Source organism: Stegostoma tigrinum, chromosome 33 (assembly GCF_030684315.1).
Source record: "Stegostoma tigrinum isolate sSteTig4 chromosome 33, sSteTig4.hap1, whole genome shotgun sequence".
NCBI lineage: Eukaryota > Metazoa > Chordata > Chondrichthyes > Orectolobiformes > Stegostomatidae > Stegostoma > Stegostoma tigrinum.
The window spans coordinates 23,515,964-23,536,959 of record NC_081386.1 but is presented as its reverse complement, the minus strand read 5'-3'; the positions used below and the strand labels follow the sequence as shown (position 1 = coordinate 23,536,959).

The 20,996-nt window shown below is 42.6% G+C and overlaps 1 protein-coding gene across 2 annotated transcripts in view; it reads left to right on the top strand.

The window, feature by feature from the left end:
* LOC125467326 (NT-3 growth factor receptor-like) overlaps positions 1-6,977 on the top strand; it is a 667,435-nt gene extending 660,458 nt beyond the window's left edge. Inside the window, exons 17-18 of one of the 2 annotated variants that reach the window (XM_059639207.1) lie at positions 2,822-3,037; positions 3,920-6,977. In XM_059639207.1, the coding sequence (XP_059495190.1) occupies positions 2,822-3,007 (186 nt within the window). In that variant the 3' untranslated portion in view covers positions 3,008-3,037; positions 3,920-6,977. Of the gene's footprint in view, positions 1-2,821 lie in introns of both variants that reach the window. The other variant, XM_048563007.2, reaches the window with a different exon arrangement.
* The last annotated feature ends 14,019 nt before the right edge of the window (positions 6,978-20,996 follow it).

Here is a 20,996-nt window from a genome sequence, read left to right as displayed (position 1 = left end):
ATTCAGCCCATTGTGTCACTCTGGCTTTTCAAACCAGCCACATGACCTTGTGCCAACCTCCTACTTTGCCCCCATAGCTTTGAGCGCTATTTCTTTCCAAACTACTATGCAAATTTCTATCCTGTTTTTTAGATATAAAAGTTCTATATACAAACAGCCAGTAAAATTACAATTTAATATTCAAGTACTCATTTGGCAGTACAAAAATTGAGTATTGCTGAATGAAACACATTTTGTCAAAGCTTTTGCCTTGATTTCAGCAGGGCCCTTTGCTGGTTGCAAGTGGATTCTCATTGATACAGGTGTTGCCATGGAGCACGTACCCATTAATGCTGACTGACAGTCAGCTGCAGGCTTTCTTTACATTTTAAATCAAGCACCCTGTTTGGTCAGGCCAGTGCTCTGAGAAATGAGACAGCAAATAGCCCTCACCTATGTTGTTGAGGTGAAATGGTGTTGTGCATATGCATGTTCTTTGCATCTTCAGAAACAGAAATTGTTGGAGCAACTCAGCTGGTGTCACAGCACCTATACAACTCATCATCCGTGGAAACCAATTCGGGTTAACGTTTCTGGTCGAGTGACCCTTCCTCAGAAACTATCGGAACCAATCCTAATTGGTGGTCTTAACAATTTCTTGCAAATGCAAGATTATTCAGCAAAGGTTGTCCAATTCTTGTGAAAAGACCTGATGTGTGCAAGTTGACAAGGTTGGACAAAATGTGTCTTTTTCAGTAATAGTCAAACCGAATATTCCATATATCACATCTCCATGACAAGTTTTTGGACAGGTAGAAAATAATAAAGTGTTTGGGGAAAGATTTAAATGAGTCAGAAGAGCATTTAATGAGTAAAAAAACTTCTAATGGAGAGCAGAATAAGCTCAAGGGAAGCATTAACTAAGAGTTACAGAGAAGATGTAGGTATTAGGACAGAATATTGGAGAAGTTGACAGGAAATCAAAAGCAATGGTTGATGGATGATTTTGCATTTGGAAAGTGACTTGCAATGGTGTTCACATGACTCAGTTTTGGTTCCCTTGATGTTTGTGTTAAAGATTAATAATTTAGCATTAAATTCAAGAGGCATGATTGGGAAATGCTGCAATTTTAAATCAAGCACATTGACCCTGTTGGGTCAGGCCAGCAGTCTGAGAAATGAACCAACAAATAGCTCTCACCTACTCTGTTGAGGTGAAACAGGGTGCAATGTATATGTATGTTCTTTCCTTCTGATTCACCTCAACAAAATAGGTGAGAACTATTTGCTGGTTCAATTCTGAAAGCACTGGCCTGGCCAAACAGGGTCAGTGTGCTTGATTTAAAATGTAAAAAGAGCTTGCTGCTGTCATTTAGCATTAATGGGTGCTTTCTCCATGGCAACATCTCTATCAATAAGAGTCGACTTGCTTCCAATCAGCATTCTCCTCTCATACAGTATCAATGTTGCTTTTTCCCTTGCAAAGCATCTGTGTGTGAATATGTATAACCTCCAGCATTTGCACATACACCCCACTGCATGCCGAACTGACAGTATTAAGTGGTTGATAGTAAAAAGGATGGCTGACTACTGGAGGAAGATAAATGGTTTGGTTGAGTGGGCGGAAATGGGACAAATGGAATTCAGTTTAGAGAAGCATGAAGTAATTCATTCAGGGACGGAAAATATAAACAAGGGAATATCCAATAGGTGGGAGGGCATACAGAAGGAGAGAGGAAGTGAGAGACCTTGGAGTGCACATCCACAGTCCTTTGAAGGTGGCACATCAGGTAGATAAGATGGCACAGAGGGCATATAGGACAGATTCATTCATTGAGCAAGTTATTGAATACAAGAGATCGGCTGTAAAGATGTACCTGTATAAGACAGTGGTTCAGCTACAGTTGGAGTTATGTTCTGTAATTTTTTGTGACCACATTGCAGAAAGGACATAATTTCTCAAGACTGAGAGCAGAGGAGTTTTACAATAAAATTACAAAAGGTTTAAAGATTCGGGAATAAGGAAAGATTTAGATAAGCTGGTGATTTTTTTCCCTTGAACAGAGGAGGCTGAGGGGTGACTTGAAAGAGTTGTACAAAATAATGAAGGGTTTCTACAGAGTAGATAAGAATAACCTGTTTCAACTAGTGGAGAAGGACAGACTTGAGGTGATCAGATAAAAGTTACAAAGAAACGTTAGGAAAATTGTCCTCACCTGCAGGTTGGTGGCTATCTGGAAAGATTACGCCATTTGGTGGTTGAATTGAAAATTGTTGAATCATTGAAAGGGAGTGTGCAGTTCTGGATTGGCGGGATTGGAAAGGTCAATCCGAAAGAAGATTAAGGTCTTCCCTAAGTTTCATTTATGATGATAGAAGTAGGTGAAGATCTGCGTAGGTACTAAGGAAATCCACTTGGTTTAAAACACTGACCAGCGAAATGAAAACTCAAATATAATGTCTTTCAAACTTGATGGGTTTCTTAGTGAACAGGCAGTGCAGTAGTTCGACAGGACAGAATATGGCCCGTCAGTTACTGAAGGGCTGTGATTGAGCAAATTCAGAAAGTATGTATTTAATACAGAAAATGACAAGAACATCACACTGGCCTGCATCTGTTCTGATCAGGCCATTCTTGTAGGATAATTTTATCATTCGCTGTCTAATGTGGCACTCAGATTCTTGACTGTGAGTGCATGAGCAACCAGTGATTATCAGTTGCTGCTGCACATTCTGTAAATGCACTCATACTTATGGCAGAAGGCATCTCCAGTTAGTGTATAACAGGAAAGCGGCTGGAGCTGATTACAGACACTCACAGAGCATTTATGTCTTGTTGCAGGTGATTGAATGCATCACGCAAGGCCGTGTTTTAGAGAGGCCGAGAGTGTGTCCTAAGGAGGTCTACGACATCATGCTGGGATGTTGGCAGCGAGAGCCACAGCAGAGGCTGAGTATCAAAGACATTCATCGGATCCTCCAGGCTCTCGGCAAGACCTCCCCCATATACCTGGATATTCTCGGCTAGTGGACCAAGTACACCAGCCCCCTCCTGAATGTACTCTATCCCAACAGTAAACTTTGGCTTCATTTGGGAATATCAAAATAAAAAAGTGAAGTGCCTGCTGTATATAAAATGTACAGTTGTTTCTGAGGCAGTTTTCCTGGTATCTGCACGCAGAAAGCTCCTGTGAAGAAATTGCAAAGGAAGTTTGGTTCCAAACAACATCCCTCCAAACTGGCGACACCCTGTCACCACGTCCCAACCGATTGTAATGAGGCGAGAAGCCTCTGCCTGGGGTGGGGGGCAGAACAGAAGAAAAATCCGCAATGTTATTGGGATCCTCCAACCCACTGGGCCCCCTCGGATGACTGGTTCCAACCAATTTCTTCGCCACAAAGCCAACTTGTGACGAGGATGCTTTTATCCATTCCTATGTTCTGGTAGATTTCACCTGGTGAGCTGCCCATGGCATGAAGCTGATCTGCCCTCAGCAAGGGCAGTGAATTCAGATGCTGAAAGGAATCTGCATCAACCACATTTGGGCAACCTTTCCGAGGTCACTTATAAGGGATCGACAATGTTTGGAACGTTGTAAATCTTTTAAGGGCAATTGTCTGATGATTGCAGGTTGCCCGATAAAGTGAGGGAAGTGCGACAGGAACAGAATTCTAGGGTTGGTTGGGCTACTGAGCTGCAGTACCCAGTGGTCAAAGGCAGGTGCCATGATGGTCCTTATTGTCCAAACAAGCGCTTGCTGTAGGTCGAATCTGGCTGCTACTGTGGCCAATTCTGTACTTTTTTTTGTTAACCAACTGTTACTTCAAAGTTGTTGTCAGCTACCTTGTGTGCTGCAGTTATGATGCTTTAATAGACGCCTGTATTATCCATCTGTATATTTATAAGCAGAAATCTTTTCACATTACTTTTAATTTCCAGGCTACAAGACTCAGCAATGTTTGAAGAGAAAATAAACTCCATGTTAATGATGTGGAGGCAGGAAGAGCTCCATTCCATTTACTTCCTGAGCTAAAGGTCATAGAGCAATGAGTCACAGGCACTGATGCCTATCACAGGAGGGTAAAGTGAAGTGAAACCTAATCGCTGTATCCCAGTGAGTTACCGGTAAAACATCTGTAGACCACATGCCCGTTTGAAAAGCATTGGATGTTCTGCCAGCGATAGCAACTGTTCATGCCAAGCAGATGGGAGCCCATCACTCAAAGCCGCTTCCCACAGTTGGCATTAATCTTGCCTCCTCATGTTTGTATGAGCTAAGGGAATGCCTATATTGCACTGAGACACCTCTTCCACCTCTTCCTACTGTTGGCTATTGGCAACCTGGTCTTTGTCTGTGGACTGCCTGCTATCCAGATTAATGCCAACTGCAGACCTGTTCCTTAGCAAAAGGAAGTAAAGGACAGAATGGTGAGCATTTGTAGGATATCAGAATGTGACGATGAACTTTAAACTTGCTGAGTATCATCCCTTCTCAGCCACATTGTAGAGTTTTCCGTTAGTACGTTTGTTCCGAGTAATCTCAAATCCTGTGCTCCCAGAGACTAACTAAATGGGCAAAGAACTAATATCTATGTTGTAGATGACACTCTCCAGAAAACCTGAAGAAACCTGCATTGTCTCAAAGAAAGCAGTGAGCTTAGCACACCGGTCCTCTGCTTCATCAACCCCAAGCTTCCTTCGTGCATTGAGAAAACTTTTAACTCCCTTGTGTACAGTTGGGACTTGTGCTGAAATGGAGAGAAGGTGAAGGTACAGTGGCCCAATCATGGCTCTACCTGCTATTCTCTTACATTCGTGGACACTTACAAAATTGCTGGATTGACAACTGAACAAAAGATGGAAGCGCTGCTGACAACAGTCATGTTTCAGAAGCCCAGCGGGATATGGCACTGTGTACCAAGTAATAGCAGGCACCTCTGAAGGCTTGGCATTATAAACCTTTGAACAAGAGCTCAAGGGCATAAACTGAGGGGGAGATACAAGTGGCTCTGAATTGCTGCATTCACATGACATTTTATGGGATCTACTGAGCCACAAAAGCTGGAGACAGTGCTCAGATGTTCATTTTTTTTGATAGGGTGTTCCTGTTTCAACAGTACTCCAAAAGGAGCTGAAGTGTTGTAATCCTGCAGAAAACACTTTGTTTTGCTGTTAACTTATTATGTTTTTAATCTCTACCATCTATGTCATGTTGCTCTTGGCAAAAGAGAATTAAGCAACACCTTGTAATGTTTTGCTGCTACGTATGACCATTTTCTTCATCGCTACACTGTGAACTTCCAGATTTGGAAGTTCCTGAAAATCAAATGGTTATTATTTACCCAGTTTCGGCACTTCGCCCACTGAACAGTATCACCATCCTGGGAGTTACGGTTACATGACACCAGGATCAAACCTGGGAGTGACACTGACTCCAATGAACTTAATTAATAAGGGGGTAAAAATTATTCTGGGCACTTAATTTGTGTGTGGCATAATCATAAAAATGTTATTAGAATATTTCTCTTGTATCTCTTGCTATTTTATAAACACATTTCCAATTTTATTGCAACTGCTGAGCAGAGGAAATCTTCATCAATGCATTTATGATGCCACCACACACATACAGCAAATGAATGTACCGCAAGAACTCTGGCCCAGCTTCTGCAACACCACAGCTGAAGGACGGTGATATGAGAATGGGAAAGTGAGTGCTGCCAAGTTCCAGCATTTATCTGTTTCAAATCTCTGTCAACAGGGTGCAGAATACAATCGTTGCCCCTCTTCCCAATTCTCTACTCTGTCTCCTGTTCAGAAGTGCAGATGAATGGAGTAGTTTGTATGTGACTATGTAACTCTAACATTCTTTTGCCTTGAAAATGCAGTCAGCTGGAATGCTCATTAAAGACTCATTAATTAAAGGCCCTGTTATTCCATGTAGACTGGAATCTGACAGTCTTTGCAGTTTGCAATATATTCATCATCTGATAGCTGACTGATACTCTGTAATTCGTAAACTGATTAAAAGCAGTAAAAGTCTAAAAATGTTTTGTAAAATTCTGAGTAAAAACCTTAACAGAAGTTTTTTTTAATGCAGACCCTCTGCAGCGAACAAAACTGCAGATAAACTATCTGTTCAGACTTAATAATAGTGCTGGTCAGGTAGAGCAATCATCCAGGATGGATAGAAGGTAAAGGTTCAACACAGTGTCATAAATCCACAACCTTGTGAGGCTCAGTCAGTACTTGGTAGCTGAACTCAATGGATTGAGTAACTGTTTTGTAACTCACTTTTAATCATCCGAGTGTTTTAAACAAATCTCGATCAAAGCAGCTTGCCAGGGGTATTCCATGTCAAGTAAACCAAGTGAGAAGAAATTTTGTGACGGAAGGAACGTATGCTACTTTTCATCAGACGACTAACAGTATACTTCAATAACAAATGCGAGATATGGTTAGAAAAGTAGAGTCCAACAAACCTGTGAGCACTCATAGCATTTGTGCCTGCTGGCTTGGTCGAAGGCCTGAACTCTCCACCACACTACTAGCTCACAAGGGGACAGAAGTTTACACCAGCTTACCCTACACGCCAGGAATTCGCATTCTACCAAGGTTCTGACGCTAGCATATTCTCTGTTTCCCTCTGCCCCTGCCTATGACCCTGCCATTGGCAGGCATGCATTTAGCCTTCCAAACTTTGGGCTCTGGAATTCATTTCTTAATCACCTCCTACTTTTCACCGCACTGTCCCCCTTGAAGATCCTCTTTGACCAGGTCCCACCCAACAGGTCTTACTTTCTTAGTCCATTTTTATCTGATTACGCCTCTGCAAAGCAACTCGGAACATTTTTCTACATTAAAGGCGCTATATAAATGCAACTTATTGTTGATGACAGTTTGTGTGAGTGAAATGTATAGTCATATGTGGGCATGAGACCATGACAGTTTTTACCAGTTCTATTATCAGCCACATAATGACTGTATCAAATAAAGGCCTTCTGCTCCTCACTTTCACACAAACCTCTCGTGCTGTCTTTTTGTGTGTGCTTCTCTTTTTAGTTGTCTCTCCATCTCTCTTTACAAATTGGTTTAAAAATGAGGATACGGTTGAAGTTAGCACTGAGACTAGAGGGTCATAAAATACACACTCGATCAGAAAGATGCAGGGATAATTTAGGACCCCCATGACAGAGTAGTCAGTGTAAAAGTCATGTGCCAATGGAAAGTCTGAAACAAACTAATGCTATTGCTCAGTCAGCAAACATAGACAAAATAGAGAAACTAACATTTTAAATATGCACCTTGCTATCCAATCATACACCAAAGTGAAAATGGCAGGGTAGTTAACTTGGCAACTGTGCTTGCTCCAATCTTGCAAATCTTCAAGTTTATTATCTCCTTTACCCCCATGCAGACCACACTCAGACTGGCTAAATTGGCCTGTCCTCTCTGTGGATGTTAGCTCTGAGTTACCTGGAACTCATTTTCAAACCTGTTTGGAATTCAAAGCTGTCCCCTCTACTTCCCAACTCTGCTGTTTGCTTAGGCCCCACTCCCTCTTGGCTATTAACACACACTTTGTCTCTTTAATGTCTCAATATTTATTTTTGTCACCAGGCTGATGTGATCACCCCATATTTTTCTATATATACATATACACATGTAGCTTCCATCCCTTCTCTGTTTCTGTTACTATGCCTGCCTGTTTGCCTTGTATTGCTCAGTTTTACGGATAAGTCATCTCTTGAAACTTTAACTCAGACGTTCTCCCCGTGAAGAGATAATGGGAACTGCAGATGCTGGAAAGTCCGAGATAACAAAGTGTGGAGCTGTATGAACACAGCAGGCCGAGCAGCTCTTTTCTCCCCATCGATGCTGATTGACTTGTTGGCAGCTTCCAGTCTTTTCTCTTGTTGCTTTGTAAAGTCGACAACAGGCAGCTCACTGCCACCTTCTCAAGGGCAACTAGAGATGGGCAATAAATGCTGGCCCAACCAGGGTCGCCCACATCTCACTTTTGAATACAGAAAAAAAAGGAAAGAGAAAGAATTCTAAACCAACTTGCGGAAGCCATGCCCTTGTAATGAAAAAATTGAAAATCCACTATCAGGTTCGGAATGTTGGACATTGGCCATATATTTGGCTTGGAAATTTCCTTTGGCGTTTCATGGTTCAGTTGTCTCTTTCCAAAAATGAGGACAGGTTTTGACTGGCTGCCCTGGAACATCCCAGTTTTATCTTCCGAGTAATTAACCTTGAATTGATTGGCTCACTGGCTTATTTCAGAGATGCTGTTAAGGGTCAATCACATTGCTAGCTCACACCTAGACCAGACCAAGGTAAGGTTGGCAGGCATTTTGCTCCCTAAAGGGACCGTTAGCCCAGGTAGGGTTAAAACCAGGTAAGCTTTCACTACAATCGATAATTATTGACTCAGTCATCGTTACTGAGACGAGTTTTCAATTCCAGATTTATTAATTGAATTTAATCACCACCAGTCTCTGCAGTGGCATTTGTATCCATGTCCACAGTTAGCCCTGAGAATTTTTTTTATGACACCGCACAGTCTCTCCCTTTGGAGAAGGCATACTTACTACTCACACAGTGACGCTGATTACAACCATAAAGTTTCATGTTCCAGGCCCTTAGGTCTCAAACGTCCCTCCCTCCTGCTTACCAAGAATGTGCTGTGTTTCATACAACTAATGGAAGGGGACAGGCAGAAAATCTGCACTTATTTAATGAACAAAGGAATACATAATCATAAGTGATATCACAAGGACCATCAGACTCCAACTGCTGCATTCACTGGCACTGTTCTAAATTACATCTCATCTTTCACACAATAAAGTTTTACTGTTGTAAAATAAATGTGATTTACAGCCCATTGGGGGTGGCAGATGGGCTCTGGCAATATCACTCTCAGAACTGATGGGATTTTATTGGCAAGTCTGGGAAAGCTGACATAACAGTGTGTGTTGTGTAGATAGATCAATGTCTCCTGATGCAGCCCTACACTGATGGTCAAGGTTACAGGACAGCAAGGGCTGCAGCAGCCCCACAATATTAAAATGCTCCATTACCCCTGGATCGCCCTCATGAGCTAAGTGTCCATTGTGTGAGGGGACCAGAATCAAAGAGCTTTGTTTATAAATTAACTCAAAAACAAAATTTATGCTTTGGAATTAAATGTCTCCGAGTTGCTCCACGTATTTAGAAACATTTTGGTATATTAGATTTAATGTCTCTATTGTTGATGCCCTTTAAATGTAATCACATTTATGACCTTCTTAAAGCTTTCAGTGTCTGAGTGTCCTTAGACTATGCGTTTTAAATGTGCTATGTGCATGAGCACATTAGCTGATAGTGACAGGAGACATTGCAACTGGATGACTGCTAGGGCAAGGGTTGGGGAGCAACCTGTGAGTATGTTGCACCTCCAAATACATTGGGGTGACTTTCCTGCCATCACTTTGACTGCAATGGGGTTATAAAGGATGCAGATGGTAGCCGTCTGACACAACAAACAATAGTAGCCATAATTATTTGAAATTTAGATGTCGAAAGGACCAGACTACTTTGAATCCTCAGAGATAGTTGGAACTGCCAATGCTGGAGTCTGAGATAACAATGGGTGGAGTTGGATGAACACAGCAGGCCAGGCAGCATCGCCTGCGATAGGAATTCTGAAGAAGGGTCCAGGTCCTAAATGTCAGTTTTCCTGCTCCTCTGATGCTGCCTGGCCTGCTGGGTTCATCCAGCTCCACCCATTGCTATCTACTTTGAACTCATTCCTCCATTGTAAACTGGGGTTCCATGATGTTATTTCATTTTGAGTTAAGGGATGTAAGCATTGCTAACCAGGCCACTATGTATTGCCCACCTTGAGTTGCCCTTTGGAACATGATGTTGAGCTGGAATCCATGTGGTATAGGTGCACCAATGGCGCTGAGAGGAAGAGAGTCCAGGATTAGTAAGATCCCAGGTTGCCATTTTTGGCCACAGCCTCCACCGTGCAGGTTGCCCTGATAATATCCCACAGAGTGCTCCATCTGAGCCCACAAAATACTCTAGGTTCTCTTTTCCCAATTTAAAAGGGCCCACCTACATCCATGTTGTAAAACTTACTCTTCATTGCTGGAGCACCTCTTCAGCACACTTTACCAATTGCTTTGGGGCACCTTTACCATCTGTTCTCCTTGCTCCCCCTCCCTACCTTTTCTCCATCATAGAATCTGATCATTTTTCCAGCCCACCCTTCAGTTCTGAGGAAGACTCACACTGGATATGAAACATTAACTCTGTTTCTCTCTCGACAGATGCTGCCAGTCCTGCTGTGTTTCCCCAGTCCATTCTGTTTACATTCACGTTAGTTCTGCCACGACCTCATGACAACTAATGAAATCTCTTAAACAAATTCACAGCCACAGTACGGGAATCATAGCAAGTGACTTGTGCATTGCAAGATCCCAGAAACAGCAATGCAGTAATGGTGTGACAATCTACTTTAGCATTGTTGACAGAGGGATAACCATTGACCAAGCCACGAGGGAGAATTCTTTTGCATACTGGTGCAGGGGATTCATTTTTACATTAACCTGAGCAGGCAGATGTCTCATCCAAATGACAACACCTCTGAGTGTTCAGTTCTCCCTCAGCAGTGCTCTGGAATGTCACCCTAGATTGTGTTGTCAAGGCTTTAGGTGGGATTTGACACCTGACTCAGAGCCTATGAGCTGCAGCTGACATCATGTTCTCTCGCATGCAGCAAAAAACACCCATGAGTCAAAGCAAAGTTTCACACAGAAAGCAAAGCCTCCTTGCAGAGAAGACATTGTGCTAATGTAAATATATGCCAAAAGTCACTCTCCCATTGTATAACATTGCTAAATCAGTAAATTGGTAGCTTCTTTCCACTGGAGCCAAAGCTTTAAAGTTACTTTTCTGCTCTGAAAATCTGTTTCGGTGTTCTATATATTTTAGCAGAAACAGAGATGTTCAGTTACAATGTGCTCTCCACAATGTGGAAGCCAGCATTTTCAAAAACCTCTGGAATTATTTTAGCCATTCTTTCTCAGAGTGTTCCTGGAAGCATATAACGAGCAGTGGGAGATTCTAGCATTGCACTTTTTGACATTGCTATTTCTCCACACTTCCAGCTGCTAACAAGAGCTGATAACACGATGAATTCAAGAGTACAGCTATCACCTAGTGTGTTTGAACCATTCAATTCTGTGTCCATGCTGGCTCTCTGCAACAGCAGGTTAGTTAATCCCACTCCTTCACTCTTTTCCACTGGCCACTGGAAAATTGTTTCTCCTTAGGCATCTGTCCAATTCACTTTTGAATGCCATGATCAAATCTGCCTCCACCGCCATCTCATTTTCTGCTTTCCAGATCCTAACCACTCACTGCATGTGCAAAAAAATGTCTTCATCTCTCCATTATGTATTTTCCAGGTTGCTTTCAACCAGTATCCCCTTGTCCTGACCTTTCCACCAGTGGACAATCCATTGTGTGTAGATGCCTTGTAATGTTGAGAACCTCTATCCGATCTCTTCACAGCATCTCTAACTCTGACCACATCCTGAAAACAAATGGCAGTTATAGGCAACCACCATCAGGAAAGAACTTGCGTTCCTCTTGTATCTCTCACAGCTTTACAATGTGCTCTGGGACATTTCTAAACAATTATTTACTTGGGAAGTGAAGTCACTGGAGAAAAACAGCAGACAGTTTAGTCGATCCTACAAACAAAGATGAAAATAAATGACCAGACAATCCACTACAGTTATTTATTGAGGCATAGATGTGGAATGAGACACCCATGAGAATTTTAGAGAATGAAGAATTTTCTGAAGAAGGGTCCAGACCCGAAACGTCAGCTTTCCTGCTCCTCTGATGCCGCTTGGCCTGCTGTGTTCATCCAGCTCTACACCTTGTTAACCCGTGAGAATTTCATTACTCTTCTTTGAAGAGAGATATGGCATTGTTTACATCGACCTGAGAGGGCAGACAAACCTTGGCTTACTGTCTCAACCAAAGGAAGATCAACCCAATAGTGAGTAACAAATACAAGATAATATTGATAAGGTTATGGGAAGAAGGACCGGGGTGGTGTGTGGTGTGTAAGCATGAATGGACTGGATGGCCTGTTTCTGTGGCTGGTTTAAGAATAAGAGCATAATTGTAGTAATTACCAAATGTGTAATCAGCCACCTCCTTCACTGAAATCCTAAATCTTCTATTGTAACCCAATCTCACAAAAGAAGCACTCTCATTAATGGCTGATAACCTAGTGATGGCCTAACAATTGATCATTCATTCTTGAATAAATAGTTTTGGAAGAAGACTTCAGTACGTAAAAAGAAACTGTCAAATTTCCATTTCACAGCCCCCCTGCCTAAGTTGAATATTGACCCCACAGTCTGATGGTCATTAAGCAAATGCTAAATTTATACAGAAATCAATTAAGATGCTGGAGCTGTTAAGTAAATACAAGATGAGTTTATTCAGTTACCAATTAAGAGGCTACAGACATATTAACTTTGATAGTCAATGTTACCAGAAGATTCCTTTCTTTTATTTTGTTTTCTATTGTGTGACACAAGGTTGATTATATTACATGAAGAGTGGCAGAAAGAAAATACACTGCCAGATAATATGGTTGGTGTACTATGAAAAGTTGTTACAGAAACTCCTCTAGTCATTGTAGATCTCGTGTATGTATCTGTAACATTTACTGAATCATGCCTAAAAATGCTTATCCTGTTTGTGATGCTTAGAGTTTTATAAAGGTGACTCTGTGGTGTTGGCAAAAAGTTCTGCTTTCATGTTTGTCAACATCACAGAGTTCTTAACAGACAAAAAGTACATTTGAGGAGTAGTCATTGATATGGGAAACACAGAGGCCAATTTATGTACAGCAAGCTCCTGTAAACAGTAATGAATACAATAATGAATGGAAAATCAGTTTTTTGAGACTCTTTGGGGGAATAACTGCTTTGGGCATCCTGGAAGTAAGGCAAAAGGATCTTTCATCTCTGCACAAGGGACCCTTAGTTTAATGTTCATCCAACCAGCCATACCTCCTACATTCAGCTCTCACTCAGGACTGAGGTATCAGCGTAATTTCGACACTGAAACCCAGAATCAGGACTTGAACAATGAAACGTTAATACTCCAAGGTGAGTAACCAACCAAGCTACTGATAAGATTTCTCACCTTGTAACCAAACAGTTCAAATTTTTGTTTTTATTTTGAAGTGTGTATGGATGCCAATTCCAATGCTTCAGTTATCTCCCTTGAAAAGGTCTAATTGGAATATCTGGCTGGAATTTTGCTGGACTGACAGGGGTCTCACCAATCAGCCAAGGAGCCCCTTCGTCATTGGTTTTGGGAAGAGGGGAGGAGACAATGACCTTCTGCCGAGTTTCAGCATCAGAATTAAGGCCATACTCCAGTACTGAGTGAGAGCTGACCGTAGGAGATTTGCTAATCAGATGAACATCAAACTAAGGCTCCTGTGGGCAGATGTAAAAGATCATTCTAGTACAAAAGGTGAAGTCACATGGTATCGGGGTGAGCTGGCAAGATGGTTACAGAACTGGCTTTGTCACAGGAGACAGAGGGTAGTTGTGGAAGGATGCTTTTAGAAATGGAGGTCCATGACGAGTGGTATTCCACAGGGATCAGTGCTGGGACCTCTGCTGTTTGTGATCGACATAAATGATCTGGAGGAAAATGTAGCTGGTCTAATTAGTAAGTTTGCAGACGATCGAAATATTGGTGAACTTTTGGAGGAGGATTGTCAGAGAATACAGCAAGATATAGATCAATTGGAAGCATGGACAGAAAATGGCATATGGAATTTAATCCAGACAAATGAGGGGTGATGCATTTTGGAAGGTCAAGTCACAGGTGGAAATTACACAGTGAAAGGCAGAACCCTTAGGAGTACTGATACACAGAGAGATCTGGGTGTGCAGTTCCACAGATCACTGATGGAAGCAATGCAGGTAGATGAGGTAATAAAAAAGGAGTTCCTATTATCTCTATGGCATGCTTGCCTTCATTGGAAGATGCATTGAGTGTAAGGATAGACAAGTTATGCTGCAGCTCTAGAGACCTTTAGTTTGGCCACACTTGGAATATTGAGTACTGTTCTGGTCACCACACTACCAGAAGGATATGGAAGCTTTGGAGAGGGCACAGAAAAAGTTTACCAGGATGTTACCTGGTATGGGGGCTTTACTTATGAAGAAATGTTGCCTAGGCTGGGTTTGTTTTCACTGGAATGCAGGAGGTTGACTTGATAGATGTTTGTAAAATTGCAAATGGCATGGATAGAGTGGAAAGTATAAGGCTTTTTCCCAGGTTGGAGGGGCTAATTCCTAGGCGAGACAGATTCGAGGTGCAAAGGTGGAAGTTTAAAAGAGAGGCGCAAGGCACATTTTTCACACAAAGGGTAGTGAGTGCCTGGAATGTGTTACCAGAGGAAGTGGTGGAAACAAACACAGTTGCAGTATTCAAGAAGCACCTGGACGAATATATGCATAGGAAGGGAGTAGAGAGATATGGATCCTGTAAGTGATGATAGTTTTAATATGGAAGGGCAAAGTGTGTCGGCGCAGGCTTAGAGGGCTGAAGGGCCTGTTCCTGTGCTGTATGATTTTTGTTATATTGTCAGGCTGAAAGTAGCAAACAGGTTCCTTCAGGCCTGATCAAAATTTACACAAGAAGACACTTACACTTTAATGTGAATCAAATTTATTTACTTAATCTACTTATATATGTCAGTGACATGCCAGCTAATGAATGAATCTATTAGCTGAAACTACATAACATACACATATATATTCTAGCAGGCGAGTCTCACACTGCCGTCTATCCATCAGGGACTTTGATGACAGTGGTACTTGGAGCTCTATTGTAGGTTCTGTGGCGCCAGGCTTGTGAATCCCAGTCTGATGGTGAACAATCCAATGAGTGGGACAAAGTCTCTGGTATTAATGCTATTCTGAATCTAAGGTTACATTCTGAATCTCCATTCATAATAATTTAATCACTTTACCAATCCTCAAAATTAGGTGGAAAACAGAACCAGGTAACCCCATGTAGACTGCACAAGCAGATGGTTGCACTGTCTGTCAAGGTCAGGCAGTTTCCCCCTTCTCAAAGCAGGCTGTTTTTGTGTGAGATGAAAACTGAGAGCACTGCCGGATGCTGGAAATCGGAAACACAAACAGAAATTGCTGGGGGAGCTCGACGTGTCTGGCAGCATCAGTGGAGAGAAATCAGAATTAACGTTTCAGGTCCAGTGACATTTTTTCAGAACTGAGAATAGCTAGGAAACAATTGTATTGTATGCAGAAGATAGGGTGGGAGGAGGTGGTAAGAAGTAAATGATAGGTGGAGATGGAGACCAAAGTGAGAGAAGAACAGTAGGACAGACAAAGGAGTGGATAACGGTCAGCTTAAGAGAATGAATGGCTGCTAATGGGGACTGTTAGTGGCTAACAGTGGGGTGTGTGTAATAGCAAACCATGTGATAATAATGCATGCTGTGTGGGAGCTGCTTAGCTCAGTTGGCTAGACAGCTGGTTTGCAATGTAGAATGGTGCCAACAGTGTGGATTCAGTTCCTGCAATGGCTGAGGATACTATGAGGGACTTTCCTTCTCAACATCTCCCCTCACCTGAGATGTGGTGACCCTTAGGTTAACCCGCCCCACCACCAGTCACATTTCTCTCTCTCTGATGGGAGACTAGCTCTATGGTTTGGTAAGAGTTTACCTAGATGTCTGTATTAAATCTAGCTCCTTCAGTCCGATGGGCTCCCTTTTAAAAAAAGAAAATACAATTGCTTGGCAGGATTAGTTCTCTACTCCAACCATTCTAAACCTGGGGTATATGTGTAGGAATCATATAATCCCTACAGTGTGGAAACAGGCCCTTCAGCCCAACAAGTCCATACCAACCCTTGGCACTTCCCACACAGACTTATTCCCCAATAACCCACCTAATCTACATATCGCTGAACACCAAGGGCAATTTAGCATGGCCAATCCACCTAGCCTGCAGATCTTTGGTCTGTGGGAGGAAAATGGAGCACCCGCAGGCAGACACGGGGAGAATGTGCAAACTCCACACAGACAGTTGCCCGAGACAGGGATTGAACCCGGGTCCCTGGTGCTGTGAGGCAACAGTGTTTAACCACTGAGTCACCGTGATGCCAAATGAGAAAGCTTGAAGGTGAGATAGCAGCTGGTTGTAGGCAAGTGTGAGGTAATTATTTAACTGAATATGGTTCAAGTAGCACCATGAGTTGTGAGTGTAAAATATAAGTCACGATACACTCCTCTCAATGTATTTTATCTTATATCCAGAGATGCTTGTAGTCGCCACTGAATGGTTTATTTGTTCCACCACTAAATCACAATGTTAGTTTTCCCTTTATCCACCATCACTATATCATCCATCTGTCTGATTAAGTTAGTATCAGAGATAATGGGAACTGCAGGGTCTAGGCCCGAAACGTCAGCTTTTGTGCTCCTGAGATGCTGCTTGGCCTGCTGTGTTCATCCAGCCTCACATTTTGTTGTCTGATTAAGTTACCAATTTACATGCAAATCCCATCAGGGGCAACACAATGACAAAATAGCTGAGGAAAAGGTAGGAAGAGAAAAAGGGGACTAAATCACAATGGAGTTGGAGGAGAAATCAGGTATTCCCCACCCTCCCCCACCGCGATCTAAATTGGTGGAGCCCCTCAATAATAGATGATAGACTTAGAATCATTTTGGGAATCCTTTTGTCTTATGTGATTTTTTTACGACTTTGCTTTCGTCTTTCTGACGGTGAGTGCAATGCAAGGCCATGAGGAGAGGCCAGCATTGCAGTGTTACTGAGGGTTTAATAAGGACGTGGGTGCAGTTCATAAGTAGTCTGCCAAGATCTTTCATTCCAAGTGTTAATTCAAGCTCAGGCCAGCTCCTGTGTTACTTTTTCTGAAGTGCCTCTAAAGCCAATTCACCTGATCCCTTTAGTATTCCTCTCATGCTGTGTGTGTTGTGTGTTTTTCCCCTCTCTCTCTCTCTCTTGCGCTGTCTCTGAATTGACTGACGCAGCTGCCGCAGAGTTGTGGCGGAAATGTAGACATCGCTCAGATCACACTCGCACTGAAAAGGTCTCTTGTTGCGAGACACGCCAACAAGTGGGATGCAGTACGCCCTGCATCTCAATGAGGTCAGAAGCTGCGAATGAAGAAAGAGCGAGCGGCTGAGTGAACACACTTCTCTTAATGACATGGTTGATGCGTGTTGTCACAGACTGGAGAATAATTTTCCGGTCATTGCTCAACACCTCATGACACTGGAATGCAACGTAATTAGAATGGAATGGAATGACATTGCTATGTTAAAAATGATATTTTTCTGCAGCTTGAACAGCGGGGGTACAAAAAATGGAAATCATTGTGCATGTCCCAGCTGCGAATAAAACATGATGATGGGTTGGCAGGGCAAGTGCCCTTCAACTAACAAGGAGTGTTGCCCCCTGAGGTGCCCAGTGCTCTGTGCTGACATCCAATTTATCTTGCGAGCTGGCACCGTGACAGGAGAATGATATCATTTGCTAAAGACAGGGATCACGTGGCAGTGGTCTGACTGTTTTCTTTCCAAAACTTCACTTATAGGCAAACCATTTAATAAGAACAATAGTGAACTGCTTCACTTTCAACAGAGCGGACATTGTTAAAATCAATCAGAGCCTGAATAAAACATGACCTTTCTTTAAAAAAAATGTTGCAGGAGTTTCCTGAGTGCCTATATCACTGGGGAATGGCAAATCTGGGGACGGCGCAGTGTGAGATTGGCATTAAATAACTCGGGTGAAAAACACACAAACACACGCACACAGAGTTGAGACATCGTATCAAGCATTGGGAAAGTTGTGACATGGATTTGGTAGAAAAAGCAACACAGTTGAAAAAAAATCTTTCATTTCCTAAAGGCAGGGTAAGATTGAGTGGTATGTTAAGACTTCAGATGGAGAGCTGCCTTGAAGCAATTTCAGAGCTGTCAGGAAATCCGACATCTAGATTAACCTTTGTGCAGTGAGTCTTAGACAGTGACTCATTGTGATGCATATGCTATCTCTTGCCTAAAGCCTCGCTGTAACCCCCAGTGTCCCTTGCCGGTTGGTCTGTCAGTCTCCTACTGTCTGAGGGGACCCACGGAGAAGACAGTCTCAGTATTACACACGCCTGGCCTCAAAGGACAAGCTTTGTCAGGGCAAGGCTGAAAGAGAGCTGCTAACTTTGGCTTTCTGACACAGTGACTCACGGTTCAATTCTTCCTCCGGAAGATAATCTTATAGGGACTGTAATAATCCATTCCACTTGATTATCTGGCAATGACTCGTGTTAAATCATAGGATTCCTTCTTTGAATGATAGAAACCTTTCCACTCTAATCTTTAACATGAATAATTTCTGATTTGCTCTGAATCCTCTCAACGCTGATGCGTTTTCTGCTGAAACCGTATTTAAAATTAGGTTTTACTGTCACGTACTCAAGTATAGGAGTACCTGAGTACAGTGAAAAATGTACAAAGTCGTCATTGTCTGACGCTATCTTGGTTGCAAAAGTAGAACTTTAAAAAAAGAATTATCCTCCTTGACCCGTTGTAGGGTTTTTTGCGATTTTCTGTTAATTAAAGACTTTGGGTGGATCGCGCCTTCTATTCAGACACTTATATTTGATTTAAACAAGCAAATGTAGACTAGAATTGGAATAGGGTTCCAATTTCCGCTCCAAACTGTAGAGCGACCAATGTACGGAGAAGAATTATTCACCAAATCTTCAAACTGATTGCTGAGTAACAGACACAGGTTACATCAAAGCATTGGGACTCTAATGAGTAACTCGTGAGATGAATCATTCCATGGACATTCAAAGCTTTTCGGTGAAGACAATATATGGATTACTCCCCAGACAAGCAGGCACATTGTTTCTTTTTGACTCAACTCATAGCAACTGAAAAAAACCCTAAGAGGACGTCAGCATTTTGCAGTGCTCCCTTGCACATACCACTGAACATTTCCACGCTGTTTCTTTCCAGGGATGTCAATGGAATATTCTGAATTGTAGTCATGTCCCAACTGCTGAGTGAACACGCTGTATATTTGGAACAAATAGTGCTTTGTAGTTGTTAAATCAATTCCTTTACCATGGAGTGCTTGGCACATTTATGTAGCACTGCCAGCTTCTTCCTTTTCGATTATCCACATCCTGGCTCAGAGTTGGAAGTTGGGGAAGAAACAAAACAGGACACGGGTCTATGACCGAAACGTCAGCCTTCCTGCTCCTCTGATGCTGCTTGGCCTGCTGTGTTCATCCAGCTCTACACCTTGTTATCTCACTTGGTGGAAGAAGTTGCTTCCTGAACCTTGGCAGTGAGGTACTATAGTGGTCCAAACTACTTCAATGGTTCTCCACCATGACAAGTGTTGCTCCACTCCGCTGCCTCATGCCACATTAATACATTGAATTAGAGAGACAGACGGACGTGGGTACACAACAGAAACAGGTCATTGACAGGCTAGTGATAATGGGAACTGCAGATGCTGGAGAATCTGAGATAACAAAGTGAGGAGCTGGATGAACACAGCAGGCCCAGCAGCATCTCAGGAGCACAAAAGCTGACTTTTCGGGCCTAGACCCTTCATCAGAGAGGGGGATGGGGAGAGGGAACTGGAATAAATAGGGAGAGAGGGGGAGGCGGACCGAAGATGGAGAGAAAACAAGATAGGTGGAGAGGAGAGTATAGGTGAGGAGGTAGGGAGGGGATAGATCAGCCCAGGGAAGATGGACAGGTCAAGGAGGCGGAATGAGGTTGTAGATAGGAAATGGAGGTGCGGCTTGGGGTGGGAGGAAGGGATGGGTGAGAGGAAGAACAGGTTAGGGAAGCAAAGACAGGCTGGGCTGGTTTTGGGATGCAGTGGGGGAAGGGGATGAGCTGGGCTGGTTGTGTGGTGCAGTGGGGGGAGGGGAAGAACTGGGCTGGTTTTGGGATGCAGTGGGGGAAGGGGAGATTTTGAAACTGGTGAAGTCCACATTGATACCATTGGGCTGCAGGGTTCCCAAGCGGAATATGAGTTGCTGTTCCTGCAACCTTCGGGTGGCACTGCAGGAGGCCCATGATGGACATGTCGTCTGAGGAATGGGAGGGGGAGTTGAAATGGTTCGCGACTGGGAGGTGCATTGGCAGGCTAGGACTGAAGATAGGGTCAGACAACTGCACAATCATAACTAGCCAAAGCAGGCTGTACTAAGGTTAGAGTCCAATATTTCATGATAGGCATTGTTAGTTGCTGGACCATTAAGGGGCTAAAAACATAGATTCTCTCGAGATTTCATTAAAAATTTGGAAATCTGATTAAGGAGGCATTTGTTGCAGGGTTGACCGCTATTCCAAGTTTCTGAATTTTGCTTACTGTGTGCTTGTTCATGGCTCTGACCAGCAGTAGGTACCATTTTGAGATGGGTGAACTATATGTGCCATCTGCACCTCTGCAGGGGTCCAAACAGTGGTCAAAATTTTTTTTTGAGGGGTCAATTTGAGAATTTCTAGAACGCTGCTTTTTAACTTCGCACACCTTTTTTTTTTACTTTTGAGGCCTATGTTTTCATTCTCACTACAATTTATCAGGTGAAGCAGTCACATTGTAACACTACCTTTAGTATTTGTGTTGGTAGAGTATTTGGAGTCATGGAGGAACAAAATTACAATAATTCATCAATATCCTCAAAAATAATCTTCCCATTAAACCTAATGACACAGCACATTAGGAGAGCAGAAATTTCCAGGAGCAATAGAATTTAAATTACTTTAGGACAACAGGTATAAATCAGCAACAAAAATTTCTTCTCAAAATAGTTGACACACACTTCCACATACAAAAAGCCATCACCATAAAGATACAATCTACTGATTGACGAGGCTACAGCTAATGCA